The sequence below is a fragment of the Prenolepis imparis genome, unplaced genomic scaffold (assembly GCF_030444845.1).
Source record: "Prenolepis imparis isolate NDT839.2.m4 unplaced genomic scaffold, iyPreImpa1.0 SCAF_98, whole genome shotgun sequence".
Lineage (NCBI taxonomy): Eukaryota > Metazoa > Arthropoda > Insecta > Hymenoptera > Formicidae > Prenolepis > Prenolepis imparis.
This window is the reverse complement of record NW_028141256.1, coordinates 21,670-40,596: the sequence shown is the minus strand read 5'-3', so window position 1 is coordinate 40,596 and position 18,927 is coordinate 21,670. Positions and strand designations below refer to the sequence as shown.

The following is an 18,927-nucleotide window of genomic DNA, read 5'->3' as shown; positions in this document are numbered from 1 at the left end:
TTTTTGCGATATTGATTAACTGCCTCGATTTGCGTTGTACGAGGGTTGTCTGAAAAGTTTCCGACCTCGTAAACAAAAGTTGGGGAATGTGTTTGCGCATGCTTTGAAAGGTACTCACCAAAATTTCAGCCATTTTGAACGCGCAGTTGTTGTTTGACAATCATTTGAGTGAGTCGATGTGAGTGTTTTTGTGAAAATGGAAAAAATCGAGTATCGAGCTGTCATTAAATATTTGTTTTTGAAAGGCAATACGCCTACGCAAATCAAAGACGAGTTGGACGCTGTGTACGGGGACTCTGCACCATCATTTACCACCGTGAAATTTTGGGCTGCTGAATTTAAACGTGGCCGTACCAGCTTGGGTGACGATGAACGTTCGGGACGTCCAAAAACTGCAACCACTGACGATAATATCGCTCAAGTTCACCAAATGGTGCTAGACAACCGTCGAATTAAAGTTAGAGAGATAGCAGAGGCTATGAACATGTCCAAAGAACGTGTTTATCACATATTGAATCAAGATTTAGGCATGAGAAAGCTGTCCGCGCGTTGGGTGCCGCGTTTGCTCACTTTGGACCAAAAACGTGTTCGAATGAACATTTCCAACGCTCTGTTGGCGCAGTTTAGGCGCAATAAATCAGAGTTTTGGCGCCGATTAATTACTGTAGATGAAACTTGGATACACCATTATACTCCAGAAACAAAAACACAGTCAAAACAGTGGACTGCGAAGGGGGAATCGGCTCCAAAAAAAGCAAAGGTTGTTCCTTCGGCTGGGAAAGTGATGGCAACTGTTTTCTGGGATAGTCATGGAGTTATCTTAATCGATTATCTTCAAAAAGGAAAAACCATTACAGGAGCATACTACGCATCAGTACTTGACAAGCTGAAGGCAGAAATTGCGAAAAAACGGCCACATTTGCAGAAAAAAAAAATTTTGTTTCACCAAGACAATGCGCCGTCTCACACCTCAGCGGTTGCCATGGCGAAAATCCACGAATTACGGTTTGAACTGCTTGACCACCCTCCTTACTCACCAGATCTAGCCCCAAGCGACTTTTTTTTGTTCCCTAAGCTAAAAGTTGCGCTCGGAGGACAGAGATTTTCGTCGAATGAGGAGGCCATCACCTTCGTAAACAACTATTTTGCAGAGAAAGACGCCGAGTACTATTTGGACGGGTTGAAGAGATGGGAGCATCGCTGGGAGAAGTGTATAGACTTACAAGGAGACTATGTAGAAAAATAAAAATTAATTTGAAGAAAAAATGTCTTGTATCTTTGTTAGGTCGGAAACTTTTCAAACAACCCTCGTACGTTATATCCATAGCATCGAAAGGTTGTCATCGCGAGGATTAATAGTTTAACAGTTTGTTCAAAATAAAATTAAATAAAATAATAATAAAATATGTTTTAAATAATGTTACAGTATTTAAAACTCTGTTAATATCTTTGACAGTTATCAGCTGATAATCTCGATGCTACGAATATAACGCACAACGCGAATTGAGACAGCCAGCATTGCGGAAAAGAAGCAACAATACTTCGAGACTTTCGAGAATCGACTTAACGTGTCTTTTTTTATAAAGGGACTAGAACAACACAAGCGCGCGCTATTTTTTTTTTTTTCGCAATATATACGCGAAAAATACGCAATAAGATGTTTTTAAATACAGGAATTTATAAAATTTTTATGATCATGAAGAAAATGATAATAAAAATATATATATCATATATATATGTTAAAATATAAACATTATTGAAATTTTAGTGATAACAAACGCACTCGTGAAAAAGAAAGTCAAGTTAAGATAGAGTTACTTATCAGATGATATTAATTAATTAATTTGAAACTAATACAAAAACTGAATTATGAGACAAAAGTCCTTCAACAATCGAAGAAAGTCAAGCTCCCATGATTTATTTACTAAGAGAAATAGTTCTTACTTAGAGAAAAAATAGAGAAAAAAATGTCTTACTTGTTTAAAGTTTGAAATAAACATGCAATGCCATAATGAGATAAGTTGGAATCGTTTCTCAAGATGTCATTTGATTCTTCTCTGAGATAACATCTATGCAACTAGCGAATTTACAGAATACGGAATTCTCTACCACTTTCTAATAAAGCATATACTTGACCTAATTAAAAAGCTTTGTCATTTTCGTGCTATGATACTGAATTAATATGATAATAAATAAAACTTTAATCTCTAAAATGATATACATTTTATTTATCTTTCGGTAAATTCTTTAAAGCTAATTTACGAATCGCAAGTTATATCTTACTCTTACGTATTAAGATTTTCCTTTGTGACAGATCAGGCATCTGCATTCGAGCAGTTATAGAACTTCTAGTAAATATATAGTTTATTACGTATCTTTGAAAAATAAATTATGAAATGACAATGACCAGTTCACATACAGATATATATATATATATATATATATATATATATATATATGTGTGTATATAAATAAACGTATAATACAGACAGTATAATTATAAATATCTCATAGATGTAAAACTCATCGTTTCTTCTTAAAATACACATATACAAACAATTAATTAATTGCCGGCTATATAATATTCATTGATGCGTCGGATTCAATATTGCGTCTTCTGTGTGGCTTCTTAAAGCTATAATATTGTTCAGACAAAATTTAAAGTTTGGTCTGTCATTTGATGCACACCAGCAACGCTGCAATAATTGGTATAACAAGGATGGACAGTTGAGAGGCATCTGCAATCTGCCTCCCGTGCGTACATAATCCATCACTTCGAGATTATTTCTGGTAGAGTAAGGTTGCTCACCTAACGATGTAATCTCCCACATTAGTACTCCAAATGACCAAACATCGCTATAAGAAGTAAATATTCCGTCCACTAAAGATTCCTGTGCCATCCAACTAACAGGAAGCAGATCTTCTCCTTCCTAAAATATAATTTCAATAAAGTTAAATCTTCTATTCTAATTATCAATTTTTTAAATAAGTATTCTTAAGCAAAAAACGTTTACTAATATTTTGCATTATACATTATATACATAAATGAATATTGGAGAAATATATATGAAAATATATAAATAGTTTTAATTTTTCTTAAATTCAATTTGACTTAAAGATATACAATAATATTAGAAAGACGCAACAATAGAAAAATACTTCCAAATAGTTTTATCTTTTTTAATTAATTATATCTACCTTGCGGTAATAGTCATCCCTGTAAATATCTCTGGCAAGTCCGAAATCACCGATTTTGACGATACGATTCTCTCGCAGACACTAAGCAATTTCGGCACGCGAGATCTCTATGCACAAAGCGCAGCTCTTCCAAATAACAACAGCCTCGCGCAACATCTTCGCAAATGGCGAGCAAGTCGTGTAGACGCAAAGCGTGTAAATCAGAAGGTTGGAATATTCGACACTCTCTCAAATATTGTTGCAGATCACTTTCCATTAATTCCAACACGAGTAATGGAGAATCGTCGTCTAAGCAGACAGCTAACAGTCTTAACACATTTTCATGTCTAAAGTGATTCATAAGCCTAGCCTCTTGCAAGAATTTCTTTTTTTCTTCCATGGAAGCACACTTTCCCAACATTTTTATGGCAACGGATGTCTCTGATTTCGGTTTTTCTAAATCCTTGACGTTCCCTTTAAACACCTGCGAAATGTTGAAAATTAATGTAACTTATATTTAAAAAAAATGATAATTTAAATTCATATAACATTAAACATATATATTTCGTTTTATTTCAAGTAATTCAACGAAATAGAATAAAATGCATATGTATGTCTAATAAAAATTATTGTATTACTATCTCTTTTAAAAAGTTGATTTATATAACTTTTACAAAGAAATGTGTATTTCTCATTTCTATATCTAAACATTAATGGCTTAAAATATGGCGTTACAAAAATTTTACCATTCCGAATGCGCCGCTGCCAATGATTTTCGTTAGTGTGATTTGCTCACGTTTGATTTTAGTCAGCATACATTTATTTGGATTAAGGGGGGAACCTCGTGTAAAATTTTTTTTTTTGGCATTTTTTTTTATGGCTTGAAAAATTCATATACCATCTGAAGAATATATTTCCAAAGTTTCAAAACCTAAATCAAATCCAAAAGGTCCCTAAGAAGTCATTAAAGTGATGCGCTCTAATGGTATTTTGGCGATTTGCCGTTATTAATAATATGCGGGTCTCGAATGCGCAATTAATGTCCGGAGGTGAAATAAATCAATAACGTCCGAGTTAAAATTAACGTGGTCTTTAATCGTGAATAAGATGTACAAGTTGAATAAAATGTACACGTCTTATTTCTTTAAGCCGAATAATGAGAGTCATCGCCCTCTCGTCCTCTGCCGCTCTCTGTCTTATTTTTCTCGATCTCGAATATTCTATTTTCTTTTCGGCTATGTTTTTGTCTATCATAAATTATCTATAACCTTGCCCGTTGTTTATTATTGGCTTTGTTATTTTAATTCAACGGTCACTAATTCTTTAATTATCGCTTCTGTTTTATATTATTTGCAAAAATGATGCGTAAAGTTATAAAGGATGATCCAAATCGTCGTCCTAACCGGTCTCGTCGTCGGCGATTTAAAGGCAATCAGTTTTCGAATGTATCGAACGTGGAAGTCGATGAGGAGATGAGCAAGGAAACTAGTGCGTCTGCAAAGAAGTTGAAGGCGTCAGTGGAAGATGTTATTGTAAACCCTAGTATGTGTTATAAAATTATTGAATTTATCAGCGTTTTTTCTGCTCTCGCTGATTTACTTGTCTGTAAAGTGTGCAAGCAAAAAGTGAAATTTGGACAATCTGGCGAAAGAGGTCTTGGTTTTAAAATTTCAATGCAGTGTAGATGCGGAACTTCCCTCATCCAATCAGGACCGTTTATTCACAACGCTTTTGAAATAAATAGACGTGTTGTTTTTGCCATGCGTTTACTCGGTGTCGCTCGAGAAGGTATAAATATTTTTTGTGGTATTATGGACTTAGGCAGTGGATTATCTATACAAGCTTACGATCTTATTATAAAGCATGTACATTCGTCTGTCAAAAAAATTTTTGCTTTGAGTTGCAAAAATGCAGTAGAAGAGGAGAAAAGTAATAATGAGAAGAATGAAAAGCCGTTACTAAATTTCACGGTAAGCGGTGACGGATCGTGGAAAAAGCGCGGGTTCTCTTCTCTCTATGGCGTGACGACTCTTATCGCTCACTATTCGGGTAAAGTGATTGATTTAATCGTAAAAAGCAGCTACTGTCAAGCATGTACCTATTTTCGGCACCACGCTGACGATGATCAGAGTGCAGAGCATCTAGAAAATTGTGCCATAACTCATAAAGGATCTGCAGGTAAAATGGAGGTCGAAGCTGTCCTTGAAATGTTTCGTCGTTCTGAGAAATATTATGGTGTACGTTATACTAATTACGTCGGAGATGGTGACGCAAAAACTTTTAAGGCTATTCTAGATGCTAAGCCGTATGAAGATGAAGTGATAAAAAGTGAATGCGTAGGTCACGTGGAAAAGAGGATGGGGAGCCGCCTTAGAAATATTAAAAAAACCGCTAAGCTTGGTGGAAAAGGAAAGCTTACCGATGCTTTAATTAAAAAATTGACAAAATATTATGGTCTAGCCATTCGTAGGAATGCACACTCAAAAGAAAATATGAAAAAGGAAATAATGGCCACTTATTACCATCTATCTTCGACGGATAAACAGCCGCAGCATCACTTTTGTCCTACTGGCGCCGACTCGTGGTGTGCATACAACGTTGCAAAAGCCACAAATGTTGCCTATCAACATCCAAAACCACTGCACAAAGATGTACAAAAGCACATTTTGCCGATTTACGAAGATTTGTCTCGGGATGACTTGTTGGAACGGTGTGTGGGTGGCTTCACACAGAATGCAAACGAATCTTTCAATGCAACTGTGTGGCGTTTGGCTCCGAAGCATTTGAACTGCGGTTTAAAAATAATCGAAATTGCTGCTTACTTGGCCGGAGGTATGTTCAACGACGGATATATGTTTGTATTGAGAGTTATGAACAATCTAGAACTGGAAATTGGCCCAGAGTGCAAAAAATTTGCTGACACTTATGATAAGAATCGAATAAAGAGACAAGATCGACGATCACAAGAAGCGACAAAAGAGGCCAGGACTGCTCGAAAAGAGAAAAATGCAGCACAATTAGATGTTTTTCTAGAAGAGGAAGGATTACTTTACGGCCCTGGCATCGCAGATTAAGCCTAGGTAAATATAAGTCACTCTAAACTTAACTTTTTGGTAGCGAAAACTTTAAACGCGTTTTTCTCAAAACGCTTTTTTTTTCGCGCCGGACAATATAACTCAAAAAGTTAATGGCCGATTAACTTGAAATTTTGTATAGATATTTGTGTATGTATTGTATACTTCATGAACCTAAAAATATATTAAAATTGTTATAATAAATATTGTTTTTAACAATTTGTTTAAAAAAAAAAATTATATATATTTTTTTTTTGTTTTCAATTTTTCATTTTTTTGTTTTTTTTGCTAAATTTAGGTTCATGAAGTACAAAATAATTTATTTTAATGAAAAAAATTTAATTCGTTGATTTCAGACAATTACAAAGACCTGAGCGTTGTCCGGCGCAAACTCGAGAAGCCAACTTCAAGCAGCTGTAGCGCCGCCATTTTGTTTTTTTTTTACAACAAAAAAATTTTTTCTTGTAGATTTAAACTTAAATATTACAATGTATTTTATTTGAATTCAATAAATACTCCAACTTTTTTGTAATAAAATCTTTAAAAAAGTGCTGTTTACACGAGGTTCCCCCCTTAAATTGCAACGCAGGACTGTATAGCGCATTGAGCTGAACGTTTCCGATAGGCACCTCATGTTGAATCCTAGTCAAAACCTGCTCGTTACCTTCTTTGCGTTGTCGGTATACTATTATAAAGTTATAATATATTTAAATAATATTATGCATTGCAAATTTTAAATATTGCTCTTTTAACAAGTTAACTTTTTTTTAGAAAATCTCTCTACTTACTACATTAATCATAATTTGTAATTAAAAAAATGTGTATCAAATACTTACAACAATAAATAAGATAGCAGATGCAGGTTACAATAACGATAGCAGCAAGGCTTAACATCAATGTTAGATTATATTGCGTAGCTCGATTTATCCAATCATCACCTTTGTTACATAAAAATATAGTATAGCAAGTATTTTTGTATCGCCAGTGAAGAATAAAATTAGGAATAACTGTAGACGACCCAACTGGCTTAATTGATTTTTATTAATTCGATGTCATATAAAAATATAGACTACGTTTCGACCTTTGGTTCAGGTCCTTATCAAGTCTAAAATTATATAAAAAATAATAATACGAATATATCAAAAAGAAAATCATATTATGGATGTATAGCGTAAACCAAGTGAAACTAACGATTGGTATAAAGTAAATCATTTAAACATACCTTACGTAACATTTAATAAAATTTCAACAAGTTAAACTTCTCTAAATACATATGATGTGTCAACTACCGTTTCATAGAGATGGTAAAAAACGAACTAAGTTAAACATCCTTAATTATTCTATTATAAATAGGATTTAAATTCTCTGTGTCTTTATGTAGGTTAATCGTGTTGTTATATTTTTTTATATAAAACATTTCGGCTATCTCTCTTTTCCTAGTATGTGTTTCCTGATGTAAAATATTAAAGGTTGTCCATTTAAAGTCATGTAAATATTCATTTCTATGTTTGCTTATAACGTTCTGGTTACTACTATGCAATTTTATGTTATTCCTATGTTCTTTTATCCGAGTATTTAGGTGTCTTTTAGTTTGTCCAATGTATGTAGCGTCGCAGTCGTTGCAGTCGATCTTATATACAATCTCGGTCATATCCGCTTTAGGCAATTTGTCTTTTCCGCGTTTAATTACATTGTCTAATTTTTTTGGTATCGTGTAAATAACATTTAAGCCTGTTTTCTTAATAGATCCCGCAATAATATCACTTAAGTTTTTAATATACGGCATTAAAATACAAGAAGAAATATCAAAATCATTCTCTTTGTCAGCAACGTTATGAGAGTTTTTTAAAAAACATGTTCTTTTATAGATATAACGCTCGATGATCGTCATAGGAAAGCAATTATTAGACAAGATTCTTTTTACAATATGTAAGTTCCCATTATGGAAACGATCATCAGATAACAAAATAGCGCGATCAACTAAGTTATTGATGGTGTTCACTTTGTCTTTATACGGATGATTGGAATAATAATTTAAATATCTACCAGAAGAGGTGGGTTTCCGATACCAATAGGACTAGGATAAGGACCTGAACCAAAGGTCGAAACGTAGTCTGTATTTTTATATGACATCGAATTAATAAAAATCAATTAAGCCAGTTGGGTCGTCTACAGTTATTCCTAATAAAAATATAATTTTAATTTTCTTGTCTTATTTGAATATTTCTACTTATAATTTTATCATTAAAAATATTTAATTCTTATAATCCTGTAATACATTTATATGCATGTCAAATAAACAGATCATATTAAAATATCTACATATTATCATATTTGCTTACCAAGTGTTTGAAAAATAAATCTTTCATCAGATGGCCATGTAAAGTTCTCGTACTCAGGATATGTCAGTATCAAACGAAACTTGTATAAAGTTGCCGGTAGCAAGTTTTCTATATAATACGTTACTGTCTTATTATTCGTCTCAAAATTATCTGCGATTTGCCACTTTTGAATCGCATCATTTTTGTATTCCAGTATGTAATGTATCGTCAGATTAACGCTAGGAATCCACGAAATATTCATATTGTTTATGCTAACTTCGCTCAAAGTTATATTGTTCGGTTCCGAGTACGTGTACACGGTTGTGCTCAAACTGTCATTATAGAGATTGGTGTAGTTGGCTGGATACACACGTACATATACTAAGTATTTCTGTTCTGGCAGCAACGATTGGATTATTATAAAAAATTTGTTGTCTACTTTATTATTAATAAATGGCTTTTCTATCGGTTGCGTACTGTTCACCGAGTTAATTGTTTCCCAATATACTCTATAAGTTACTGTCGCACAATTCAGTTTCGTGGGTAGCATCCAATAAACTGCCGCTATAGTCGGCGTCAGAACCTGAACGTTCACATTTTCTGGTGCATTGAGTTTGCTTTCGTTAGTTCTTAGTATGACTTCCGATCGGAATTGCAGGTCCATCGATAATTGATCAGAGTAAAAATTGCTCACAGCTAGCTTCAGCTTGTATTTTGTAAACGGTGTTAAATTCTGAATATCATAATATTGCTCGTATGTCTGTATATAGAATTCATCCAACTTGTTATGAAGATTATTATTCAAACAGCTTACGTAGATGATATATTTAATAGTAGGTATGTTGTTTTTGCATTTGTGCTTGCGATTTGGTTTTGTAAAGTTCAAAACAATACTGTGCGCTGTTATTTTTACTATTGTAATATTATAATTCTTTTCATCAGGCGTAAGGCATTCCGTCCGAGGATATGGTTGTAAGGAGGATGATTTACCAAACGATATTAGGGGATTAAAGTAATCCGTGCTGTTTATTATTTGCACGTGTTTAGATGCGTTTTTTTCACTGTCGACAAGTGCATACTTCTTTTTTAAAATATAAATATGAAAACTGCGTTCATTATCATTAAATTTAGTTATATAAATGTTTGTTTCATCAATTATAAAATATTGCATAAACTCCGTGCCAATTTCAGCGATTGAAATTGAATTACATTTATTTATTTTAATGTTCGCCACAATTAATTCGTGTTTATCTAGCCAGTATATTATTGGCTCCTCTGTATTTGTGATGTCAAGCTTTATTTGATAAAAAATTTTAAAAAATGATGTTTTGTATGGACTACAGGTCATATCGGTTCTTAAAAAAGATTGCACATTTCTTCCGTCAAGATCCGATTTCATTATTACATACTGTATATACGACTCTGCATCTATCTTTTCTAACCAATATAAAAATCTGGAAATTATATATATTATTATATATGTGTATTATAAAACATAATTTTAAACGTGAAGTTAAAAAAATAATAAGCTTAAGTTCTTACAATTTTTTGATAATTAATGATTTTTGTAATTCTTTATATCTTTATTACAAAATCATATTATATTATTGCAAAATTAGAAAATAATATAAATTCTTAAGTGAAAGACACAAAAGTGTTTATTTCTTCAAGTGAGTAAAAGTTAACGTACCCCATAGACGGCTGTATAGTTAAATAAAAATAATTTTCTCTGCTCAAAATCTTATCATATTTGACTATGCCATTTTGCCACATTGTTAAGTCCAGCTTTATAATGGAGTTGTCATATCCCATCCAATATAAATTTCTTCCTATCCAATCGATGTAGAGATTGTGTGAACTTGTTTCAAGGCTAGTTATTTTTGTAATATTATTTGTATTCATATCCCATATAATTAAATCTTTTGTGATATACTTTTGAAAATACTCAAACTCATTACTAATCGACTCGATCCAATAAATTGTATGTTCTGCTACAGAATAAACCACTTCTATTGCATTAACATTGCTATTAAGGGTAAAGAGATTGACGTAGGTTCTTGAATCCAGATCCCATATTGCAATGGTATTATTCACTGTAATCAATAATTGAGGTATCAGATTTTCGTGCGTCGTTGATGCGTTCATTAAATCTGTATAAGGACCAGCACCAGCTTTAGTATGCGCTTGTACTCGAAAATAGTACGTTGTATTAGGTTTTAGTTTATACTCTGTGCACTCCAATGTAGTTAAAATAGTTTTCTCGTCACAGATTTGAATCTTTTTTAGGTACTCGATGAACCAACATTGCACTGTATATCCTTGTATCGCTTTGTTTGCAAATTCAGGTTGGTTCCATCTGTAAGACAAATTTTAGCCTTTTCATATTTAATAATTTTTTAACAGAATTAATATTTTTATTGTATATGTCTATGTTAAATTTTAGAGAAATAAAGGATATAGACTGAAAACTTTGATTCTTCACCTGAATGTCACAGAAATGTTGATTTTTTCATTGAGAAATCCATTGAACTCTACGAATGCTCTTGGCCCGCTCGGAATTATTCCTAGAGATTTTAAGATGGTACATATTAATATGTTTAAGTTGATTATCTCGGTAAATTAAAAAAAAAAATACTTTAACGTGCAATGAAAATAAAGAAAATAGAGAAAAATAAACATATATTACCAAATTAACATAGCGAGTTTTTAAAATAATGAAATAACAAAAAACCCTTGTGTATTTGTGTGTGTATGTATTTCAAGACTTGTGTTAGAAAAGTAATTTATAAGTTATAATAAAAAAAACTTCCAATAAAGTGCTAAACACTTTTCTAAAATTTCCTATTGATTCACAAATCAGAGGTACATTATTTGCGACTGATTTAAAACAAACAAGAATAATAATGAAATTGATGGTGTTATCTAAATTTTGCTTTATTTTACATAGAGTGTATACATTTTCTCTCTTTTCGACAGAATTAATTTTATATTATCCTTGTTATTAGAATATTAGAAAATGGTTTGATAATTTTTTTAATTAAATTTTTACTCTTTCTTGAATTTTCATTATACTTACAACTTGTAAATTTTTTGTTAATTTTTTATTAACATTCTATATATTTATTGCATCTTACCAAAAGATTCTGGGTTCATGGACATATTTGCAAATGTAGCTTCATGGAGTTCATCGACTTTATTTTTTATAGTTACGCTATCAGAAAAATTCTGATCCGGCTAGATATTTTGTAAAATGAGGTGATTGTTGTTTTCGGTCTCTGAAATATCCTTAATAAAATATAACATATAACAAAAATTAGTAATGCAGCTAAGTCAGTAATTCCACGGTATTTTTAATGATAAATAAAATAGTATATATAGAGATATATATGAACAAGATTACCATAAATAATAAAATATATGTCGAAATAACTAAAAGGAGCATAACATTTTTTGTTTTGTAATAATATTAGCTAGATATTTTTATTTATAATTCCATTCCTCATTTATAATGTGTTAAATATTATGTAATTTCATTTCTAAAATATTTATTCTTATTATTCAACATATTTTCTTGCGAAATATCAAACATGATTCTTATATTAAAAAAAAAAAACTCACGCAGAATAGACAGAATAAGAATTATTTAATAATAATTCATAATTGTTTCTTTTTTAATAAATAATATATGAAAATGTTACTCGCTTCGATTCCTGAAGCGATTTTGCTGATAATTATAGCTAATGATTTAGTTTTTTTGCGATTGTTAGTTAACTTTTTAAAATAAGCGTGTTTACTTTTTAATAATCCGTCCTTTATTATTAAAATTTTAATAATAATGATTATATTTCAAGAATCAAAATGTTTAAAATATTCTCTTTTATATGTGTTTGTGTGTGATTATAGAAATTATATAAATTTTTGTACTTAAAATCTTGTCGAAATTTTTTTTGATTATGGTTATATCTTTTAACGCAAAAAAATTCCGGAAAACAAAATACCATTACTTTCGATTGACATTACCATGATATATAAGAATATGTGCATATTCTACATATAACTGTTCAAATGGATATCTATATTCATATGGCTATATAAATGGATATACTATGAATATTATATATATACATTTATAAATTTTTATTAGTTAGATTGGAATAGATTGCTGTTACGTATGTTGTTCATTTAACTATTGGCCGTATAAAGTTAATTGATACAATTTGAATTTTATTATACCAATATAGTCAACATTCCTTTATATGTATATGACACAAATGCAACCATCCTTGACACATCAAAATGACGCGAACTCTTTGAATTAATTTAGTTAAATAAAAATTAATTTACAAAAGTCTTATTATATTATTAAATAATTATAAATATTTAATAAAGTAAATAAGATCTTTTTGCAAATTGATGAAAAATCACATAAAATTCAATTCAAGTGTTATAAATATATGTATGTATGTAAGTATGTATCAAAATAGTTAAAAATTAACAGAAAATCTTATTAATATTAATAATTATTAATCTTAAAAATAGCAATAGAAACACAAACATAATACAGTCAAATTTTAATATTTTGTCTTAATTTAGTTTAATTTTTGACTATATTATACATCTATTTATAAACAAAATAAAATTTTCAAGCTTTATACATCCTTTCTCATTGCATCATACTTTATAGTTTTTTGTATAGTTTTATTTTATTATACAGTATGTAATATTATTATATTACACGTTTTAGTTATTCAAATAAACTGCACTAATACTTGTAATAACATTTAATTGTTTTTTAATGAAGCGAAAAAAATCTCTTACCTGCGTGAAAAGGTTGTCTGGAACGGTATGTTTCTTTGTCAAAATCGCGATAGCTGCTTTCACCAGCATTAAACTTTTCAATAAAACGTATAATCTCAACTTAAACATAATAATTTCGGTGAACGTTGGCGTTCAATTTTTAATCACCAGTGTTGATTATTTCTTATTCTATGGATGATTCAGATTTGATCTAATCGACTCGATACTTTATTATGTGCTCGATGAATTTTTTAAAATCTAGTTTGCGAATCGCGTTATTGTCTTCCAATACATTTTAATATATCTTTTTATGATTAATCACAATATTCTAGTAAATAGTAACTTTTATAATTATTCGATGGGAACCAATAACAAAAATAAATACGAAGCGACACGTATTCACTTGATTGTATCCAAGATAATAATTTATCTTTGTTGTAATTTCTTTTAATATTTCCGTGAATAGATAATCAATAAAAATATAATCACACAATTTATATAAGCTATCCGAAAATTATAGAATTATAAATTTTCTGTCACTTTCACCGCTATTCAAGCATAAAATATTATCCACGTTGATATTTGCTATATTTTTTGTTTCACTAAAATATAAAAAATTATGATTACTTCTTTTATGCATATTGTATACTACGCATGTTATTAGGATTCACTATATGTGCATATTGTTGTGTGACGTTTATATGACAGTATTTGAATCAAATGATGCGGAACGTTGTCTTTTTTCGTGGCAATCACAATCGTAACTGACTTCGCAGATTAGACTGATCGTGCTTTATTTGCTGCCCTCTGTATGATTCATTTCGCTCTGCCTGATCGATGATACTCACAATCAATGTTATTTCCAACAGTTACTTTTTCTAACACAGAGAGAATTTTCTTTTAGAATTTATCTACTTTAGAATTTACCCCAGAAAAACATTTAGTAATCGTGAGACAATATGGTATAAAAAAATTTTAAAAATATGTTTGATTAATTTTACTATACTTTTAGTAAAATTAATCAAACATATTTTATATTTTATTGTAATAAATATTGTTATTTTTTATTGTGATAAATAAACGTCAACTGATTTACGCAATTAAATATTTTTAATAAAGAAATCTTCTACTTAAATATAAAGTTTAGATCCGAACACAGTGAAATGGCTTTCTGGAAGCTGACCGGAACTGCAATATATTTTGGATTCTTTCAGAGAAGTACGTGACAGTCCATTAATATTAATACTTTTAGTTATATATTATACGTGCATGCCATGCCATTATAAGATAAATTGGAATCGTTTTTCATAGTCATTTGAATCTTTCCTGAGGTAACACATAATCATTTTCTAATAAAGCATTGACTAGCCCTTACATAATTAAAAAGCGCTCGTGTTTTTAATATGTATACTGAATTAATACGACAATAATTAAAACTTGAATATCCAAAAAATTAAATCTTTATATATATTCGGTAAATTCTTTAAAGTTAATCTACGAATCGCAAGTTATTATCTTTCATTTTTAAATATTTCCTTTTGTAACAGATCACAATACAATTTTTTACTACTTTTTAAATGTACCGTTTTTTTTGGCCGAGTGTATCTTTTGACAGAAATCAGCTGATTCAAGCATTAATTTGCTAATTAAATTGAAATTAATAATTTACAGAAATCAATTGATAACTGTCAAAGAAATATTAATCGAGTTTAAAATATTATAACATATTATTTACAATATTTTTATTTTGGTCTTTTTATAGCAGATTGTTATTTTAAAATTTAATTAGCAAATTAACGCTTTAATCAGCTGATTTGAACGCTTCCAACAACTTATTTGAATATTATACCGTATGTCAAAATAATCTGGAATTCACAGAAATTTCAAATCAGACAAGTCGCAATACGGAATTTATAAGACAAAATTAATAATTAGATCACATAGAGACAAAATACAAATAGAAAAAACAAAATAAACAGCTAGTGTTACTTTCATAGTTATAGCAATCGAGCAATATTGCATGAATGATTTTCTACAAATTCAACGATTTCTATTTTAAAATTGAAACATTATATTTTTAAAATACTAATTTTTTTAAATCTTTGTTTGTATAATTAAGTATCTAAAAAATCCGTTTTCATATTGACAAGAAAATATCGATGATTACCAACTTAATTAAAAACGACTTTTTTGTGAGATAATTTTTGTCTGAAATTATAATTAATTATTTAGCAATACGAAGTTTTGCATGAAAATAAATTATCTTAGGAGCAGAGGCATATTCAGGATTTTATTTCGGGAAACTGGAACTTTGTAGACGAGCAATTACATAAAAATAAAAATTTATATTTAACAATGAATTTCGACTTATTGGATAATGTATGAAATAAGTACATTATTTTTTACATTTTTTCTATCTTTTTACTGAATTTTTATTCTACTGTAATGTGAGAAGAATTAAAAATTTTGTTTTAATGATACGGAATCAGTAATGCAAAATTCAACTTTTTACAAGTAAAGTAAAATCCATGTGGCTTTCATATGAGAAACACAATTTAATTACCTTTTTACGCAGTACAAAAGTTTTATAGTAAAAACACATCTATTTAAACATCGTATTCATATTTTGAAACACAATACTTTTTTAAAAAAGATTTTTTTTTTCTTCAACATAAAACATTTTTTTCACAATTCTATTAATGTACATAAATAGAGATGTTTATACAATGAATTTTTAGAAATTGTGCACTTGTACATAATTATTTAATTTCTTAAAAAAAAATTATAGCTTTTTTTTAATTTAATCAGTATCATTTAGTTCATAAAGCCCTAAACAATTTTAATTTTGAAATTTAATGTGTGTTTGTAGTTAAATTAGTAACTCACACAATTTGATTTATTTTTTTATTTTATATTATCTTGATTTTTTCCTATTTTCTATAATTATCTTATTAAAACGCGCATAGTAAATAATATACCTAATTATAAATAAAAAATAATTTCAAGGTGTGAATTTTATTTTTCTTTATCTTCTTGTATTTTACCTTCCTCTTTAGAAAAAATAAAAGAAAATCACTAATGGTAATTAATATACATATACATATTTTATTCATTTATACATTCTTATTTTACTTTATTTATCTTTCTCCATGATTAAAAAATTGTAATGTGAAAAAGGAGTTAATATTACTGCACAATGTTATACATATATTTAAGAAGTTGTAGAAAAATTTTTTAGAAAATACGAAATAAACATATATGTAAAATTATATATTTTGGCATGTTGAAATTATAATTACATTAAAGTTCGTTATTAAAATTTTCGTTATTTTACAAGAAAAATAAACACCATTAATATATAATATTATAAAGATATTAATAATAAAATACTAATTTTGTAAACATTAATATAAAATAGTATTGCTAATATTAATATTAACTATTACGTTGAATGTACTAAGTAAATATTAATAATAAATCAAATATTAATGTTTATATCCTATATGTATATTAAATTTTCTATCTTATATTTATATTATTTAATTTCATATCTTATATTTATATTATATTATTTAACATATCTTTATATTAATATTTAATAGAGTATTATAAATATAATTAATATACATAATATCATATACACATACATATACATATATGTGTATAATAAGCATTACGTAAATATTATTAATGTTTATATAAACAATAAAACTGAATAATATATAAAAACTAATTTAACATTAAATACATTTAAACACATTTACAATATAATACAATATAATTAGAAATAATCAAGAAAATAATTGAAATCAAGTGCTCACTTAAGAAACAGGTAATTTATAAATAAATAATAAATATATAAAACATTAAAATATGTAAAAAATTATTTTAAATATTTATGATATAATATTGGACATTTAATAAAAATGAGTGTTTTACTGTATTTATATTATGTACGTATTGAGCTTCTCGATTTTCTGATTCGAACAAACGGTGAAAAAATTGCATCTGATCGTCCATTTCATGAGAACGTGTTATTAACTTGTAGTGAATACTATATTTTAAATATGGGGGTCTTATATATTTTCCCGCAAATTCACGTATCTAAAATTAATATTATTTTAATTTTGATTGTTTTATCAATCAAAATTTTGTAATTAATTATCACGAAAAACGAGTTTATCAAATAATTAGCATAAATTATATTGAAATACAACATATCTCCGAAAGAAACAGAAAAATACGTACATCATTTACAATATATGATATGTAATACATTGTGATAAAAAATAAGTAATTATAACGAAAATTTTATAATAAAACAAGTATAAAATTTACCTCGCCAAATAATTGTTTACCAGTATACGCATTATTAATAAGCACATTTAATACCACTTCTATACTGATTTGACTATAAAAAAATTATATATATATATATATATATATATATTTAATTCATATACATATACATATATATGTCATATATGTATGTACATATTTTCATCAGACATAAATCGAAAGTTATAACATTGTCAAAAGTTCATAGCATTGTGCTCTCCAGAACATTTGTTTACATTAAAATATATTTATAAGATGTTTTTAAATACAGAAAAAATAAAATTTTTATGATTATAAAGAAAATGATAATAAAAACGTTTAATGTTGAAATATAAACATTGTTAAAAGTGTCAGTGATAATAAACGCATTCATGGAAAAAGAAGTTGAATTAAGATAGAGCCACTTTTACTTAAAGAAATTAACTGAGTAATCTGAAACTAATACGTAAACCAAATTATTAGAATATAAATTATAATTATTAGACGAATTATTAGACTAAGCTAATCCAACAAAAGAGTCAGGCTTTCCATGACTTATTTGCTAAGAGAAACAGATATATGTAAATTTTTATTAACCTTTATTAACCCATTCTCGCGTCCTTCTTTATTTCCTGTTTGACATACAAAATATTTTTGATATGCATGAAGAATTTTGATCAGATATATAAAAACAAATTTTTAAAAAATGTGATTTGTATAGAATTTAGTACATTACACATTTTATAGTAATTTCACCTATCTCTAAATGCCATTTATAACTAAAATCAAAAGTAGTTATCTATTTGAACACTGGTATAACTACTTGTTTTTTTCTTATTTTTCAGTGTTAGTAAACAAAATATATGTTAAAGTTTAAAATTTTTTTTATGCAAATATGTATACAGACGTATAATACAGACATATTTTCAAATATCTCAAATAGATGTGCAAAAATTTGTTTAGCTTTAATATACACATGTTCAAATAATTAATTAATTGTGCCAACTAGATAATATTTATATTGGATGCAATTCTGCGTCACTTCTTAGATCTATAATATTGTTCAGACAAAGTTTAAAATTTGGTCTGGCATTTGCTACACCCCAGCAACGCTGCATCAACTGATATAATGAGGATGGACAATCGAGAGGCATCTGCAACTTGCCTCCCTCGCGTACGTAACTTATCACTTCGAGATTAGATTTTGTTGTAGAGTAAGGTTGCTCACCCAATGATGTAAT

At 28.7% G+C, this 18,927-nt stretch overlaps 3 protein-coding genes across 3 annotated transcripts; 1 reads left to right on the top strand and 2 right to left on the bottom strand.

The window, feature by feature from the left end:
- Positions 1-1,983: 1,983 nt before the first annotated feature.
- LOC145947543 (insulin-like growth factor 1 receptor) lies at positions 1,984-4,000 on the bottom strand. The gene is made up of 3 exons (XM_083057326.1): positions 3,924-4,000; positions 3,199-3,661; positions 1,984-2,930 (listed from the first exon to the last, which is right to left on the bottom strand). Exons 1-2 carry the CDS (start codon positions 3,990-3,992, stop codon positions 3,245-3,247), a joined length of 486 nt encoding a protein of 161 aa, XP_082913452.1. The 5' UTR covers positions 3,993-4,000; the 3' UTR covers positions 1,984-2,930; positions 3,199-3,244.
- A 316-nt stretch (positions 4,001-4,316) lies between these two features.
- Positions 4,317-6,764, top strand: LOC145947542 (uncharacterized). The gene is made up of 2 exons (XM_083057325.1): positions 4,317-6,257; positions 6,608-6,764. Exon 1 carries the CDS (start codon positions 4,536-4,538, stop codon positions 6,249-6,251), a length of 1,716 nt encoding a protein of 571 aa, XP_082913451.1. The 5' UTR covers positions 4,317-4,535; the 3' UTR covers positions 6,252-6,257; positions 6,608-6,764.
- On the bottom strand, positions 6,728-14,119 carry LOC145947536 (proto-oncogene tyrosine-protein kinase ROS-like). The gene is made up of 8 exons (XM_083057320.1): positions 13,391-14,119; positions 11,707-11,857; positions 11,055-11,136; positions 10,741-10,928; positions 10,263-10,665; positions 8,594-10,026; positions 7,088-7,189; positions 6,728-6,936 (listed from the first exon to the last, which is right to left on the bottom strand). Exons 2-8 carry the CDS (start codon positions 11,729-11,731, stop codon positions 6,728-6,730), a joined length of 2,442 nt encoding a protein of 813 aa, XP_082913446.1. The 5' UTR covers positions 11,732-11,857; positions 13,391-14,119.
- Positions 14,120-18,927: the final 4,808 nt, after the last annotated feature.

Bases quoted from the DNA above. Each gene is read 5' to 3' on its own strand.
- LOC145947543 (XM_083057326.1), bottom strand. From the start codon at position 3,992: ATGCTGACTAAAATCAAACGTGAGCAAATCACACTAACGAAAATCATT. The intron at 3,662-3,923 runs GTAAAATTTTTG...AACATTTCGCAG, and splicing joins GCAGCGGCGCATTCGGAATG to GTGTTTAAAGGGAACGTCAA.
- LOC145947542 (XM_083057325.1), top strand. From the start codon at position 4,536: ATGATGCGTAAAGTTATAAAGGATGATCCAAATCGTCGTCCTAACCGG.
- LOC145947536 (XM_083057320.1), bottom strand. From the start codon at position 11,731: ATGTCCATGAACCCAGAATCTTTTG. The intron at 10,929-11,054 runs GTGAAGAATCAA...TTTGTCTTACAG, and splicing joins AACATTTCTGTGACATTCAG to ATGGAACCAACCTGAATTTG. The intron at 10,027-10,262 runs GTACGTTAACTT...TATAATTTCCAG, and splicing joins ACTATACAGCCGTCTATGGG to ATTTTTATATTGGTTAGAAA.